At 42.1% G+C, this 17,113-nt stretch overlaps 1 protein-coding gene across 1 annotated transcript; it reads left to right on the forward strand.

The window, feature by feature from the left end:
* The first annotated feature begins 798 nt into the window (after window positions 1–798).
* LOC107817698 (uncharacterized) lies at window positions 799–1,488 on the forward strand. The gene has a single exon (XM_075217889.1). It carries the CDS (start codon window positions 799–801, stop codon window positions 1,486–1,488), a length of 690 nt encoding a protein of 229 aa, XP_075073990.1.
* The last annotated feature ends 15,625 nt before the right edge of the window (window positions 1,489–17,113 follow it).

Here is a 17,113-nt window from a genome sequence, read left to right on the forward strand (position 1 = left end):
TTCGGTGGGTCTTGTTGTTGCAAGAAATTTGACTTCGAGGTCGAGGATCGCAAAGGAACGCAAAATCAAGTAGCGGATCATTTATCAAGGCTTGAAGAGGCAGGGAGGCCAAAGGGAGATCTTGAAATCAGCGATGCATTCCCGCATGAACACATATTGGCACTATCTAGCACTTTTGCTCCTTGGTATGCCGATATTGCTAACTACTTGGTAAGTGACCTTATTCCGAATGGATTTGAATCCTATCAAAAGAAGAGGTGTTTGAGAGATTGTCGGCAATACTATTGGGAAGAACCATTCTTGTTCCATATTTGTGCTGACAACATCATCAGAAAGTGTGTTCCAGAAAAAGAGATTATGCCAATTATAAAGGCATGCCACGACTCACCGGTTAGGGGTCACCATGGGGGAAATCAAACGGCGGCTAAGGTGCTTGAATGTGGTTATTATTGGCCGTCGATCTATCATGATGTCAATCAACTGGTCAATGCTTGTGACCAATGCCAAAGTCAAGGATCAATCTCCAAGAGGCATGAAATGTCAATGCACTTTGTGATGGAGATAGAAATCTTCGATGTGTGGGGAATTGATTTTATGGGTCCCTTCGTAAGCTCTAGTGGGATGAAATATATCTTGGTGGTTGTGGACTATGTGTCCAAATAGGTTGAAGCAATTTCCTTACCAAACAACGTGGCAAGAAGTGTGACCACATTCTTAAAGAAAAATATATTCACTTAGTTTGGCACTCCTAGAGCCATTCTTAGTGATGGTGGGTCTCATTTCTGTAATAAGGCTTTCATGGGGTTACTAGAGAAATATGGTGTTAAGCATAAGGTGGCCACACCTTATCATCCCCAATCAAGTGGCCAATTTGAAGTTTCCAACCGGGAGATAAAGAGCATTCTAACAAAGACTGTTAATGCAAACAAGACCGATTGGTCAAGGAAGCTAGATGAAGCATTGTGGGCGTACTGTACGGCATACAAAGCTCCTATTGGCACTTCTCCTTATTGGTTAGTCTTCGGCAAGGCTTGTCATCTACCCGTAGAATTGGAGCGCAAAGCCATGTGGGCTTTAAAAAGGTTGAACTTGGATTGGGCTAAAGCTGCAAATTTGAGGTTAACACAACTTAATGAAATGGAGGAATTCTGTTTCAATGCATATGAAAGTACAGCTGTGTACAAAGAAAGGATGAAGTTTGTCCATGACAAAAAGATCTTGAAAAGGGAGTTCAAGTCGGGTGACTTGGTTTTGCTCTTCAACTCAAGGCTCAAATTGTTTCCGAGCAAGCTCAAATCAAAATGGTCCGGTTCCTTCAAGGTGGTCAATATTTCTCCTTTTTGGGCTGTGGAACTAGAATCAGAGTATGGGCTCCGAACCTTCAAAGTGAATGGCCAGCGAGTCAAGCACTACTTGGGTACAGATGGAGAAAAACACTTAGTGGAGCAGTTGGCTCTCAAAAATGATCCGTGCCCGACCAATGAGTGAATCCAAAGGAACACCAACTTCATAGTGCCCCGACGTTAAATCAAGTGCTTCATGGGAAGTAACCCATGTGTGGTAACACACTTTTTGTACTTTAAATTTTTAATTTTTGTTAAATAGATTTAATTAAGCAATTTAAAGTGTGTGTTAGAGTGCAGGGGATTCAAAAGATTATAAAACTGGGTAAGATTGCATGTGAAAGGGAAAAAATCACCTTGGGAAGTTTGCTACACATATGCGATCGCATTTTAACTATGCGGACTGCATTGTGGTCGCAAACCCAGACAGTATGTTTGGCAAAAATTGGTGGTAAGAATGCGGCAAGGAGGTGCACTTTGCGGACCGCATTTCCATTATGCGACCGCATAGTGCACCTCATTTTGGACCTCAAGCAATTCAAATTGAATCCACCGCATAACACTTATGCAGTCGCATAATGTGTTATGTGGTGACGTACCCATCTCAAATCTCCCAGGTAAATCCCTCGCATCTCTTCAACATTCACACAATTTCAAAACAAAAAGAAAAAATTTTTACCAGAAAGAAACAAAACAAAACGAAAAAAAAAGAGAAAGGAGAAGGCAAAACGGCTGGTGAATCAAATACGTAAGGCAACACCTGTGAAATCATCTCCCCAGTGTGCTCATTAATCCGTCACTGGTATGTTTTTCTTGTCCCGATTTCATCCTTGCAAACTTTAATTTCAATTATGTTTTTGTTTCTCCTGTTTTTGTTTCATGTGTTATTTTCCCTGATTGTAGTTGGATGTCAGTTCATAATGTGAGGAGGTTCTTGGTTAGGTAGTATGTTTGGGGTGCTAGGTAGTAAAAACTAGGTCTGCCATGGTTGAGGGTTGAATTCTAAGGTTGAGAACGATGGGTTTTGCGGATCGCATAATCAAATTGTGATCCGCATTTTTGCCGCAAAAGTGAACCCTAACTGGCTGAAGAAGATGACAAAATATGGCAATTTTGCGATCGCATAATTGATATGCGGACCGCAAAGTCACCGCATACTGAGACAGTTTAGCTGGTTTTGTAACATGCTGTTTGCGGCCAATTTGCGATTGCATATCCAACTTTGTGATGGACTTTGCGATCGCATTTTGTGATTATATTTTCTAAGCATTTAAGTATGCGATGGTTATGCGAACCACATAATGGATATGCGATCGCATAATCCATCGCATACCTAGATCATTTTAGCAGGTAGAGAATTTGCGACAGGTTTGCGGTGCGCATAGTGGTTATGCGATCGCATTTCATGTCGCATACTTTCAATTTTGGTATTTTTTCTATTATTTCCTACCATGTTGCTCACATTTCATTTCTGTGCAGATATGGCTCCCAAGAAATATACAGCCTCTTCCCAGAAAAGGGCCTCCACCAGTCGTCAAGCTCAATAAGCAAAACGTTCACGACCGGACCCTACTGTTACACTTCCCTCCCAGTTTGATGAGGAGGAGACCTTGCCCTCAATTGACCTACAAGTTGAGGCAAGAAGGAAACGAGGAGATGACTTCCAGCTCAGGTTTGGGGTCGAAGGATCCTGGGAGCTATATAGAGAAGGGCTAACAAAACGAAAAATCTTGGCCGAAAAACAATTGAGTTTGAATGGGTTACAAGAGTAGTACCCCCACATATGGGAGAACATCAAAGCAAGAAAATGGGAGGGCTTCACTGAGCTGCCTAATGACTATAATGAAACACTTGTCCGTGAGTTTTATGCCTCGTATGGAGCCTCCAGGACTGCTCACCACAAATGCAATAGGGTCTTCTCTGACGCTGTATTGGTTCGGGGGAAGCAAGTGTTCGTAGTAGTGAGACCATCAATGAGTTTTACTTCCCTGACTGGAGCCCGAGCATAGCTGAGTATGCCACCAAATGGGCAAATCGGGATAATGAGCGTAGCTGGATAGCTTCTGTGATAGCCAAGGGGAACCCTGCTTGGATCAACCCGTTGTACAAATATTCAACGAGGATCTCACACGAGAGGGAAGATTTTGGCTTAGCTTTGTCACCTCTCGATTGACACCTTCCAAAAACAAGACTGACATAAGCATTGAGAAAGCTCTTCTCATTGCATGCATTATGGCGGGAATCAAGATTTATGTGGGTGATTTTATCTTCCGAGAGATAGGGATCCGGGCAAAACAGACAGCCACGTCACTTTCATTCTCCTGCTTGATCACAGCCCTCTGTAAGGCTCTGAAAGTCCCTACCATGACACACACTAACAAGACAGAGAAGGCGCTAAAGGATATTGATATCACGCGCATTAGTGATGCAGCAGATGTTGCTCCCCCAGAGGTTCAGACTCGGGTTCCTACTGATGTAGAGCCCTCAGATTCCCAGACTCCGGTGTCTCCTCAAGCTCTAGTTGCATCCATTTCCACTTCACATCCCACCTCTCAGTCCACCATTTCTCAGCCTTCTGCTACATTGCCAGTGGTTTCGAGGCTTGGTCTCTTAGCTCAACATGCCAATGATAAGGTAGACCAGCTTCTGAAGAATTTCCCCGTCCTCATCAAGCAAGCATTGACCCCTATCTAGTCCTCAGTGACGACACTCCAATAGCAATAAACATCTCATGGGGATCGCTTGATGCAGCTTGAGGTGCAGGTTGAGAATATAGAGCGGGGTGAGGTTAGTGACTTGCCAAAGATCCAGGAGGAAGTTGCCACTATGAAGACTGAACTCCACAAAATGACTCTGGAGTTCGATCTATCATCCTTCCTGCCCAAGGAAGGTGAGTAGGGAGCAGACACAACAGTACCTGGACTGGATATTGACTTCTCTACACTTATGACAAACACTACACCTCAGACTGTCGGGGCTTCCCAGCGTCCAGCTCCCCCTATACGTATTGACATTTCTTTTTGAGGAGGATTTTGGACACTTTCCAAAGTTTGAAGGTGGGGAGGCAAACGAGGAATATACTGAAGAGGATTCATGGTCCGAGAAGGATAAAGGCCCTCAGAAGGAGGGTAAGCAGAGTGTTGTCTCTACAATTGAGGATGAAGAACAAGCAGCAATTTAGGTGGCGATAGCACATTTGCTAGCAGACATGGTCGCCCCAGCAGATCCATTGACCACTCAGCCATCAGCGGGCAAGGCTAGCAGCTCAAAGGCCTCAGCTCCAGTATTGGATCAGCCAGAGATCCCTCCTCCATTAGTAGAGGTCACTCCTCAGGCCGAGATCTCATCGGTTCCAACTTCAGCATCAGAGGGTGACCCCATCATCATTCAGCCGGCTTCCGACTCCCATAGCGCTTAGTGCACCTCAGGGAGCCCCTAAACTCTATTTTACATTCTTATGCATTGGGGACAATGCATGCTTTTTAGTTGGGGGTAGGATAGCCTTGTATAAATTTTTGTGAATTCAACTATTGTACATGTTTATGCTTTTGTGCTATATAAGCAAACTTCTGTATATATTTATGTTTGTGATTTTGTATATATTGGTGTTTTGTGGTTTTAGTACATAAGTTATCTTTGCATATAAAAAAACAAAAACAAAACAAAAAAAACAAGTAGATAATTGTATATTCATCTTTAGTAATTAGCAATTAATTCCCCTTGGTTTTTCTTCGCCGGGTTCTTTTTCAAGGGTGTAATAGTAGAACCAGGGCAGTAGAATTGAAACATTTTGACCGGTTTGGTGGAATTGTCTAGTTTCAAGCATGTGTGCCTGTATATAGCCTATACCCTTCCATTAATATAAAAAACGATATATTAACTGTGTGAACTTGAGGCTCGCTCTTTGACTCTATGTCTACCTAGAGTTATACTTGTAAATATGATGAAAGCTTTGAGTTGCTAAGTGTTGACTCGAGGGCTAAACACTATGTTGAGCCAAACAGTTTGTGTGCCATGTGTGTGAGTCTTTGTGTAAATAATTTTTGTGTTTACTTCTACCATCTAGAACTTGTCTGGTTGGTTTTTCGATGCTTATAATAATTACATTTTATTGGAGAAATGACCTTAGGCCGTCTTTGTGATTTTGAAAAACCAGTTAGCCTTTCAAGCCACCCATTGTACAAATAGTCACTAGTCACCCCACTTGAGCCTTTGACCTTTTCTTTGGCTACCTCATTACAAACCTTTCCTTTTTTGTAAAATAATTCTCTCTTTTGAACCTGTCCCTCCTTGAACATTGAGAATGAGGCTAGAAGCCTAAGTTGGGGGTGTGGTGTCAAGCCGGAAATTGGCAAGGTTGTGCAGTGAGTGTAGGAAAGCATACCTCAAGCTCCAAAAGCAAAAAAAACAAATCTTGCAAGAGAAAAGAAGAAAAAAAGAGTTGTATGTATATATACATATGGAGTCTTGAAGAGAATTAAAGAGGTAGTTAAGGTGGCTCAATGTTGGAAAAGTAGAAGCTAATGAGGGCTATGTGGTTTGAAAAGAAGCAAAGAGCAACAAGAAAGAAAAATGTGAATAGTGTTCAAGGAGGGTGTAGTCACTTGTACCCAAATGCTTATCCGTCCTTTCCTTAAACCTACATTACAAGCTTAAAAGGTCCTTATGGGATCTCCAACCCAACGTTCTTAGAATAAAGCGATGAATTAAAATAAGGGCAAGCCTATGGTATGGTATGTTGTAACACTTGGAACTCTTTTTGAGAGTTAGTGTATTTGTGAATTCGTCCCTTTTTGTTGTCATTGTTAATATTTTGATTTTGGGACTTCCTTTCTAGTAAGGGCACATGAATTGTGAGGTTAGACAGAAGTTGAGTTTTTGAGTCAAATGCAAGTGCACTCAGCTGAGGGTAACATTTTGTCAAATTGGTCGAGGCTCAAAGTTTCACAAATTGATTAGTTTCTTTGTAAAAATTGATGGTTCAGGAAGGGTAAACAATCAAAAATCCATGCTTGTAGTACTGACAACTAACACCATCCACAGTCACTACTGTTTTAGTATCATTTAGATGGAGTCTAGAATAGGATAGTATCGTTTTAGTTGCTTGAGGACAAGCAAGAGTTTAAGTTGGGGGTGTTGATGTGCCGGAGAATTTCGGGACTTTTGATACAAATTGCTTAGATTTTATCTTGTTTTAAATGCAATAATCTTTTATACTTATGTAATTTTAGTGTTTTTGCAGTGTTTGAGGTTTAAGGACCTAAGAGCATGAAAATGAAATCAAAAGGCAACAAAAGGACAAGAAAAGAACAAAATGCATTTCAAATGTGGAAATGCGGACCGCAAATCCAACATGCGGGCCGCATAATGCTTAAGGGAATCGCAAACCCCAACAGTTTGTTGGCCAAAGTCCAGTGCAAGAAATACGGTCCAGTCTATGATTGCATAACAGGTTTACGGGCCGCAGAATGGACTGCAAACTCATTATGAAAGTTGCTAAAGTTGGATAATGCGATGCGAAATGTGATCCATATCTACAATGTGGACCGTAGAACGTGAATGCGATGAAGGCCTGGAAACTAGGGTTTGAAGATGCGATGGCCATGGCAAGAATGCGGAACCATGTCTGTTATGCGACAGATATGCGGTCGTATAATTGACCAGAAAGGGTATTTTTGTTCGATTTTTATTCCGAGTTTTGACCCACTATAAATAGATTTATTGGGATTTTGTGGGGGCATCTTGTCTTGTTTTTGAGCTACATTCCAAGTCTTTAATATTCCTCTCTTTTGGAAGCTTTTGAAGGAAGAATCTTGCACTTTGTAAGCTTTATGGCATTAAATATTTTCATCCTTTTGTATTTTAGCATGTATAGCTAACTTTAAATACTAAGGTTGTGGACCCTAAATGGGTGTTATGTTAATGGGTGTTTAACATTGAATATGTGTATAATGGTTGGTTGACATATATTTATTTCTCATTCTTCATCTATTGTTGGTGGTTGCAAATATTATCAAGTGCCATTAAATTCTTTCTTTACTTGGAAAAGTGAGTTGGAATTTGGTAGAAGTAAATATCAAAGACTCAAGGATTTAAACTTTGTTTAATAGAATCGCTTAGGAATAAGTAGATTTTATTTGGCATATATTGACTGTTCTTAATTTCTACTCTTTTATATTTGGAAAATCATAAAGAGGAAATACTACCCAAATATTGGAAAATATTGGGTAGTTATTTAGAAATTATTTCCATATCTAAAGAACCTTCCATTAGAAATATATCATATTAACACCGATAGCATTACACTTCATTGAAGGGGACACAACCTTGGTTTCCTTAATCAAATTATTTACATTCTCAACATTACAATTAGTTATTTCTTCAAACCAAAATTATATCATACACTTGTTACAATTAACCGAATAGAATTACGACTTTAGTCAAGTAACACACTACGTGAGTAACCTTTTCATGCCTATTCCCTGTGGGATTCGACCCCAACTTTGTTGGGTTATTATATTTGACACCGACCGCCTTACACTATTTAATTAAAGTGTAATTTGAGCGTATCAGTGGTTCCACAACAGGTGGCATCGATCAGTTGCAGCTACTTCTTAGGCCAGGGGAGACACTCAGACTCCTGCCGCTCGCACACCTGAGCAGGTCGTGCAGGGACTTCAGACACTGGGGACACATCTAGCCCAGCCGGTTACAGCTACTCAAGACTATATAGCTCCTGTCATGCCAGAGCACGAGCAGCGCAGGTTGGATAGGTTTGGTAGACTTCAGCCTCTAACTTTCAGTGGTGCAGAGGGCGAGGATGCCCAGGGTTTCTTGGACAAGGGTCAGAGGATTCTTCGTACAGCGGGTATTCTGGAGACCAACGGGGCCGCTTTCTCTACTTTTTAGTTTTTTGGAGCTGCCTTCACTTGGTGGAAGGCTTATGAGAGGCGTAGGCCTATTGGTGCAACACCTCTTACCTGGCAGCAGTTCTCCATTCTCTTTCTGGAGAAGTGTGTACCATAGTCTCGTAGAGAGTAGCTACGTAGGAAGTTCGAGTGGTTGCATCAGGGAGAGATGACTGTGACTCAGTATAAGATAAGGTTCTTGGAATTAGCTCGTCATGTTGTTTGGTTGGTTCCTACAGAGAGAGAGAGAGAGAGAGGATTAGGAGGTTTGTTGATGGCCTCACGTATCAGCTTCGTATTCTCATGACTAAGGAGAGGGTGTCGGGTGCTACTTTTGAGGAGGTTGTAGACATTGCTCGTGAGATTGAGTTAGTTCATCGCCAGGAGATGAGAGAGAGGCCAAGAGGCCTCGGGGATCTGGTAGTTATGGTGGTGCTCCTTCGAGGGGTTAGTTTTAGCACGGCAGAGGCCGTCCATTTAGGCATGCTCAGCCAGCTCGCCTAGGTTATCATGGGGCATAATCGGGTCATGGTTCTCACAGCTCACATCAGGGCCAGTAATCACTCAGTGCCCTTCCAGCCTAGAGTTCGTCCTGTGCTCCCTCAGTTCAGGGCTCTTCTATGCCAGGTGCATCTGCTAGTCATTCTGGTGCTAGGGGTTCCCTTCAGTCCCCGTCTCCAACACCCGGGAGCTGCTATGAGTGTGGAGAGATGGGTCATATATGGAGGCAGTGTCCTCATCATCTTGGGGGTTCATCTCAGCAGAGGAGTCAACCATCGGCTTCAGCGCCAGTTACTTCACCACCACCCACCCACCCAGCTAGGTGTGGAGGTTAGTTAGCTAGGGGTCTCCCTAAAGGGGGAGGTCGATAAGGTGGTGGTAAGGCCCATTTCTATGCACTTCCAGTTAGACCCGATGATATTGCTTCAGACGTTGTGATCACAAGTATTATCTCAGTCTTCCATAGAGATGCCTCTATATTATTTGATCCCGGTTCCACTTATTCTTATGTGTTATCATACTTTTCTCGTTATTTGGATACGCCCCATGAGTCTCTTGTTTCATCTGTTCGTGTATCTACTCCGGTGGGCGATACTATTATTGTAGACCGTGTGTACCGGTCATGTGTGGTGACTATTGGAGGTCTGCAGACCCGAGTGGATCTATTTTTGTTATGTATGGTAGACTTTGATGTTATATTGGGCATGGATTGGCTATCTCCATGTCGTGTTATTTTTTACAGTCATGCTAAGACAGTGACATTGGCTATGCCGGGTGTGCCATGGATTGAGTGGCGAGGTTCGACTGATTATGTTCCCAGTAGGGTAATTTCATTTTTGAAGGCCTAGTGGAAGGTTAGGAAGGGATTTCCTTCATATCTAGCCTTTGTGAGGGATGTGGGTGCAGAGACTCCTAGTATTGATTATGTTCCTGTTGTGAGGGATTTTCCCGATGTGTTTCCTACAGACTTGTCAGGCATGCCACCGGACAGGGATATTGATTTTGGTATTGATATGGTGCCGGGAAATAAGCCCATTTTTATTCCACCGTATCGTATGGCACTAGCAGAGTTGAAGGAGTTAAAGGAGTAGCTTTAGGAACTCCTTGATAAGGGGTTCATTCGGCTTAGTGTGTCACCTTGGGGTGCGTCGGTTCTATTTGTGAAGAAGAAGAAGAAGGATGGCACTATGAGGATGTGCATTGATTATAGGCAGTTGAACAAAGTAACAATTAAGAACAAGTATCATCTACCTCGCATTGATGATTTGTTTGACCATCTTCAGGGAGCGAGGGTGTTCTCCAAGATTGATCTCTGTTCAGGTTATCACTAGTTGAAGATCAAGGACTCGGATATTCTTAAGACGGCTTTCAGGAACCGATATGGTCATTATGAGTTCTTGGTCATGTCTTTTGGGCTGACCAATGCCCCAGCAACGTTCATGCATTTGATAAACAGTGTGTTCTAGCCTTATCTTAACTCATTTGTCATAGTTTTCATTGATGATATTCTGGTGTACTCACAGAGTCAGGAGGAGCACGTGGAGCATTTGAGAGTTGTGTTGTAGAGATTGCAGGAGGAGAATCTTTATGCAAAGTTCTCCAAGTGTGAGTTTTGGCTCAGTTCAATGGCTTTCTTGGGGCACGTGATGTCTAGTGAGGGTATTCAGGTTGATCCGAAGAAGATAAAGGAGGTTCAGAGTTGGCCCTGACCGTCCTTAGCCACATAGATTCGTAGCTTTCTTGGTTTGGCAGGCTATTATCGCTGGTTTGTTTAGGGATTCTCATCTATCGCATTACCCTTGACCAAGTTGACTCAGAAGGGTGCTTTATTTGTATGGTCGGATGAGTATGAGGAGAGCTTTCAGAAGCTCAAGACAGCCTTGACCACTGCTCTAGTATTGGTTTTGCCATCAGCTTCAGGTTCATATACCGTGTATTGTAATGCTTCAAGAGTTGGTATTAGGGTTGTGTATTGATACATGAGGGTAGAGTTATTGCTTATGCTTCTCGTCAGTTGAAGCCCCATGAGAAGAACTGCCCCGTTCATGATTTGGAGTTGGTTGCCATTGTTCACACGTTGAAGATTAGGAGGCATTATTTGTATGGTGTGTCTTGTGAGGTGTTTATTGATCATCGTAGCCTCCAGCACTTGTTCAAGCAGAAGGATCTCAATTTGAAGCAGTGGAAATGGTTGGAGTTGCTAAAAGATTATGATATTACTATTTTGTACCATCCGGGGAAGGCCAATGTGGTGGCCGATGGCTTGAGTAGAAAGGCGGCGAGTATGCGGAGTTTGGCATATATTCCAGTTGGAAAGAGACCTCTTGCAGTTGATGTTCAGGCCTTGGCCAATCAGTTCGTGAGGTCAGATATTGTGGAGCCCAGTCGGGTATTGGCTTCTATGATTTCTCGGTCTTCCTTATTTGATCGTATCATAGAGCGCCAGTATGATGATCCTCATTTGCTTGTCCTTAAGGACAGAGTTCAGCACGATGATGCCAGAGATGTGACCATTGGTGATGATGGGGTGTTGAGGATACAGGGCCGGATATGTGTGTCTAATGTAGATAGGCTTTGGGAGTTGATTCTGGAGGAGTCCCATAGCTCGCGGTATTCCATTCATCCGGGTGTCGCGAAGATGTATCAAAATCTGAGATAGCATTATTAGTGGAGGAGAATAAAGAAGGACATTGTGGGATTTGTAGCGCGGTGTCTCAATTGTCAGCAAGTGAAATATGAGCATCAGAGACCGGGAGGCTTGCTTCAGCAGATGGATATTCCAGAGTGGAAGTGGGAGCGGATCACCATGGACTTTGTAGTTAGGCTCCCACAAACTTTGAAGAAGTTCGATGCTATTTGGGTGATTGTGGATCGGCTGACCAAGTCCGCGCACTTCATTCCTGTATGTACTACCTATTCTTCAGAGCGGTTGGTAGGGATCTATATCCGGGAGATTGTTCTTTCGCATGGTATCCAAGTTTCCATCATTTCAGATAGGTGCACTCAGTTCACCTCACAGTTTTGGAGGTCTGTGCAACGAGAGTTGGGTACTCAGGTTGAGTTGAGCACAGCTTTTCACCCTTAGATGGATGGGCAGTCCGAGCGCACTATTTAGATATTGGAGGACATGTTACGTGCATGTGTCATTAATTTCGGTGGGTCATGGGATCAGTTTCTACCGCTAGCATAGTTTTCTTATACAACAGATACTAGTCAAGTATTCAGATGGCTCCATATGAGGCTTTGTATGGGAGGAGGTGTAGATCTCCAGTTGGTTGGTTTGAGTCGGGTGAGGCTAGGCTATTGGGGACAGACTTAGTACAGGATGCTTTAGAAAAGTTGAAGGTAATTCAGGAGAGGCTTCGTACAGCGCAGTCGAGACAAAAGAGTTATGCTGACAGGAAGGTTCAGGATGTGTTACATGGTTGGTAAGAAGGTTCTGTTAAAGGATTCACCTATGAAGGGTGTTATGAGATTTGGGAAGAAGGGTAAATTGAGTCCTCGGTTCATTGGGCCTTTTGAGGTGCTTCGGAGGATTGGGGAGGTGGCTTATGAGCTTGGTTTGCCACCCAGCTTGTCGACTGTGCATCTAGTATTTCATGTTTCTATGCTCCGAAAGTATATTGGCGATCCGTCTCATGTTTTGGATTTCAACACGGTTCAGTTAGATGATGATTTGACTTATGATGTGGAGCTAGTAGCTATTTTGGAGCGTCAGGTTTGAAAGTTGAGGTCAAAGGATATAGCTTCAGTGAAGGTGCAGTGGAGAGGTCGGCCCGTTGAGTAGGCTACCTGGGAGACCGAGCGAGAGATGCGGAGCAGATATCCTCAACTATTTGAGGCTTTAGGTATGTTTCTTGACTCGTTCGAGAATGAACGTTTGTTTAAGAAGTGGATGATGTAACGACCCGGTCGGTCGTTCCATGAGTTACCACTTTGTTACCCCTATTTTTGCTTCTTATTGCCTTGTTCAGCTGTATTTTGTGTTATCGGGTTGGTTGGCTTGGGTTCGGAGAGGTTTTGGTAAGGTTTGAGACACTTAGTCTCTTTTGAGTAAGCTTAAGTTGGAAAAATTAACCGAATGTTGACTTATGTGTTAAAGGGCTCGGATGTGAGTTATGATGGTTCGGATAGCTTCGGGAGGTGATTTGGGACTTATGAGCGTGATCGGAATGTATTTTGGAGGTACGGAGTAGATTTAGGCTTAAAGTGGTGAAATTAAAATTTTGGCGTTTTCTGGTTGATAGATGAGATTTTGATATAGGGGTCGGAATGGAATTTCGGGTGTTGCAGTGGGTCCGTTGTGTCATTTGGGATGTGTGTACAAAATTTTAGGTCATTCGGACGTGGTTTGATAGACTTTTTGATCGAAAGCGTAATTTGGAAGTTTTTAGAATTCTTAGGCTTGAATCTGATGCAAATTTGGTGTTTTGATGTCGTTTTGAGCGTTACGAAGGTTGGAACAAGTTTGAATGATGTTATTGGATAGGTTGGAATGTTTGGTTGAGGTCCCGAGGGCCTCGGGTGAGTTTCGGGTGGTTAAACGGATCATTTCAAGTTGAGAAAAACTGTAGAAATCTGTTGTTGATGTTGCAGACAGTTGAGCTTTGCGTTCGCGAGTGGACCCTCGCGTTCGCGAAGGGTTGAGATGTGAGGCTGGGAAATTGGCCTTCGCGTTCACGAAGGTGATCCTACGTTCGCGAAGGGTTGAGGCTCGTGGTCATCGCATTCACGAGGTTCATGCCGCATTCGCGTAGAGGTAAGTGAGCAAATAGGGTCCTGGAGGATTTGTTCTTCGCGTTCGCGGGTGGGGAGCAACGTTCGCGATGAGAGGGGAAGTCAAGCTTTCTCGTTCGCGTACGGGGAGTCGCGATTGCGATGAAGGAAAAGTGGTCAATGCCAGGTTGTGCTTCGCGAACGCGAGACGTTGACCGCGTTCGCGATGAAGGATTTTTAAGTGCTGGCAGAATGTTTAAAAGACTCATTTCCGCGATTCTTAGCCTAAGTTCCTCCATTTTTGGGCGATTTTGAAGCATTTTGAAGGGGATTGAAGAGAGAATCAAAGGGAAACACTTGGAGGTAAGATTTATGGACTTAATACTCAATCCTAATGTGATTTCTACCTAAATAATCATGGAATTTGTAGAATTTAAGCCTAAATATTGAAGAACCAGGGCTAGTAATTGGAGACGTAGAATTTGGGATTTGAGGGGCCGTTTGTGGTTGGATTTTAGTGCTTTTTATATGAATGAACTCGGGGAGTGATAAGGAGTCTATTGACATAATTTTTATCGGATTCCGAGATGTGGGCCCGGGGGTCGGATTTGGCCAATTTTGGGATTTGTATTGTAATTTGATTTCTTTCGAGTGAACTTTGCTCCCTTAGCATATTTTGATGGTTTTGCACTAATTTTGGTTAGATTTGGAGCATCTGGAGGCCGATTCGAGAGGCAAGGGCATCGCAGGCTAGAGTTTGGAATGGATAAAGGTGAGTAATGATTGTAAATGTTGTCCTGAGGTATGAAACTCTGGATTTCACATCGTTGTGCTATATTGAGGTGACGAACATGCTAGATGACGAGCGCGGGGTCGTGCACCGTTGGGGATTGTAACTTAGTCCATCTCGTATGACTGTTTTACCGCTTATTTGATTGAAAACTATTTGCTATCATCATGTTTTGGGCTGAATGACATATGTGGGCCTCGTGCCAACTGTTTGGACCCTTAGGGGATTTTTACTGCTATTTCCTCACTGTTTTGACTTTATATCTATAATCAGTCATGCTATATTCTACCGTTTTCATAACTCATTCATGTTTACTCTGTTTTAACATCTTAAATGATATTTTGGGCTGAACTTCATATTTTTACTGTGCCCAAGTGGCTTTTAGAGATTTCTGACTGAGTAGGGCCGAGGGCTTTTGTTGTGAGATTATTATAGGATCGGGCTGCACGCCACAGCAGTGTTGTACTGATTATGATTATGAGGTTGAGGGCCTGAGTTGTACGCCACAAGGTGGCTTGATATGAGACCGAGAGCCTGTTTAATTATGTCACGAGATGGCTTGATATTGCGCTTGAGCCGTAAGGGGACCCTCCCGGAGTCTGTACACCCCCACTGAGTGTGGGTACCCAGTGTTATATGTGATATAGCCCAAGGGGCTGGTGTTGTTCCATGTTATTGCCCGAGGGGCTGATTATGCTGATATTGTGCCCGCTGCGCAGATTTTATGTGTTTATCTTTTCTCGCTACTTTTCATTTACTTGTTTAACTGTTAAAAAGGTGTTTTAAAGAAGCTTATACTAAACTAAGGTATTTTTATAAGATTTCACTATTTTATTGCATTGTATTGGTTTTACACTGCCTCTTTGTAGCATTTTGCTGTGTTTTACGTGTTTTCTTATCGCTCAGTCTTCATTTATTTTTATTACTCACTGAGTTAGAGTACTCACTTTACTCCCTGCACCCTGTGTGCAGATTTAAGAGCTTCGGGTCCCGCCAGTGAGGGTTGATTGCTCCCAGCAGTCTATTCGGAGTCCACTAGGTAGCTGCTCGGCGTTCACAGCTGATAATAGGCTAAATTGTTTAAGATAGCCTATGTTTTAGCTCAACTTAAGGATGGTTTACTATTGTAAATGTTCAAATAATGCAAAAATTGGCTCTAATCATGACTTTAATGTCTCACATGAGTTCAATAAACAAATGAGGATTTATGATGGTAATCAAGTGAAAAATGGAGTCAAATGACGAAAAGTTGAGCAGCAACATCTTAACAAGAGAAAACCTCACTAGCGCGGGTCATGCACTGGTCATGCGCTCTCGCGCTAGTTCAATTGTTTTGGACAGAAAGAAACCTCACTAGCGCGGGCCATGCACTGGTCATGCGCTCTCGCGCTAGTCCTGTCCGGGAAATCAATTATTTGGGGGTTAAATTGGAATTCTTCCTTAATCCCACTCAATTTACAAAAAGCAAAGACTCCATTATTGGAAGATCAGATTTTGAGGGGAGAAAGTGCAAAAATACTATTCTTCCTAGAGAGAGAAAGTGAAGAAAAGGGAGCTTCATCTTGGAGCTAAGAAAGGAGAAGAAGAACAACATCTTGGAGCAAGGATTCAAAGAGTTCTTCTAAACTTTCTTCTATTTGTTTGTTAATATTATGTTTAAAACTTTTATTGTTGATTTTTGTATGATTATGAGTAGCTAAAAACTCTAGTATTCTTGGGTTATGGATGTTAGATAATTATGTTATTTGAAGCTTAGATTGAAGATATTGAATTTATTGTTATGGGTTGTTTATTTGATTCTGCTTCTAATTATTTTACTGCGTAGCTAACAGTGAAATATGATTTACGAATCTTGAATTAAACTTGAAAAAGGAAATTCTTGGTTGCATATAGAATCAAATAGAACAAGTTTTGAATCTCGGGCATCGGTGAAGAATTCGCAATTAAGATAGACATATACTTAATCGCCTTGTTTGGTTGAAAAATAGGAGTTGTAAATGCATTCTTGCTAATATTAATACCATAGACATATAGGTATTAGTTTAACTTGAATAGATGCATAAGAACTCGAAAGATTCTTATGAATATTATTAACCCTATAATCAATAACCCGGATAATTCAATAAATCCATTTTAAGCTAAAATAGTAGCATAATTTCTAGCAAGTCCATGACCCGGGAATATATTTATCCAAATTGTTATAAACATATTGTGAAATTGGTGTAGTAATTTTGTGTTGAATTATTGTGCAATTATTAAGTAAGTTGTAAATTGGTTCTTTAAATATTTTGTAATAATTTAGCTTGAATTTATAATTGTTTGAGCCTACATTAGTCGATAAGTTGATTACAATTCCTCGTGGAAACGATACTTTACTTACTACTATATTACTTGTCGATCACGTACACTTGCGTGAGTGTTTTGGTCGCAACAAGTTTTTGGCGCCGTGCCCACGGAACTGAAATTAGCTACTTGACTATTTTAAGATTTTATTAGCTGTTAATAAAAACCTAAATTTTCCATCTACTTTGTTTGTGTTGTGCAGGCTCTTCTCTCGAATGCGGAGGAGTAGAAGCACAAACAACCTCTTCCCTTTTGATCCTGAAATTGAACGAACAATTCATAGAACAAGGAAGGAGTGGGAAGCTAGAAACAAACAGAAAGAGAGTTGGACATTCAAGTTCAACCACAGCCAACAGTGATGGCAGGTAATCAAGAACGTGCGGTGATAGAAGCAGCAAGGCCAAACCTTGCTAATATGACTCAGGCCATTGTGAAGCCTAAAATCACCGGTCACTTTGAGCTTAAACAATACATAGTGCAGTTGATACAGTCCACTGGGCAATATGTTGGTC

Source organism: Nicotiana tabacum, chromosome 1 (assembly GCF_000715075.1).
Source record: "Nicotiana tabacum cultivar K326 chromosome 1, ASM71507v2, whole genome shotgun sequence".
Taxonomy (NCBI): Eukaryota; Viridiplantae; Streptophyta; class Magnoliopsida; order Solanales; family Solanaceae; genus Nicotiana; species Nicotiana tabacum.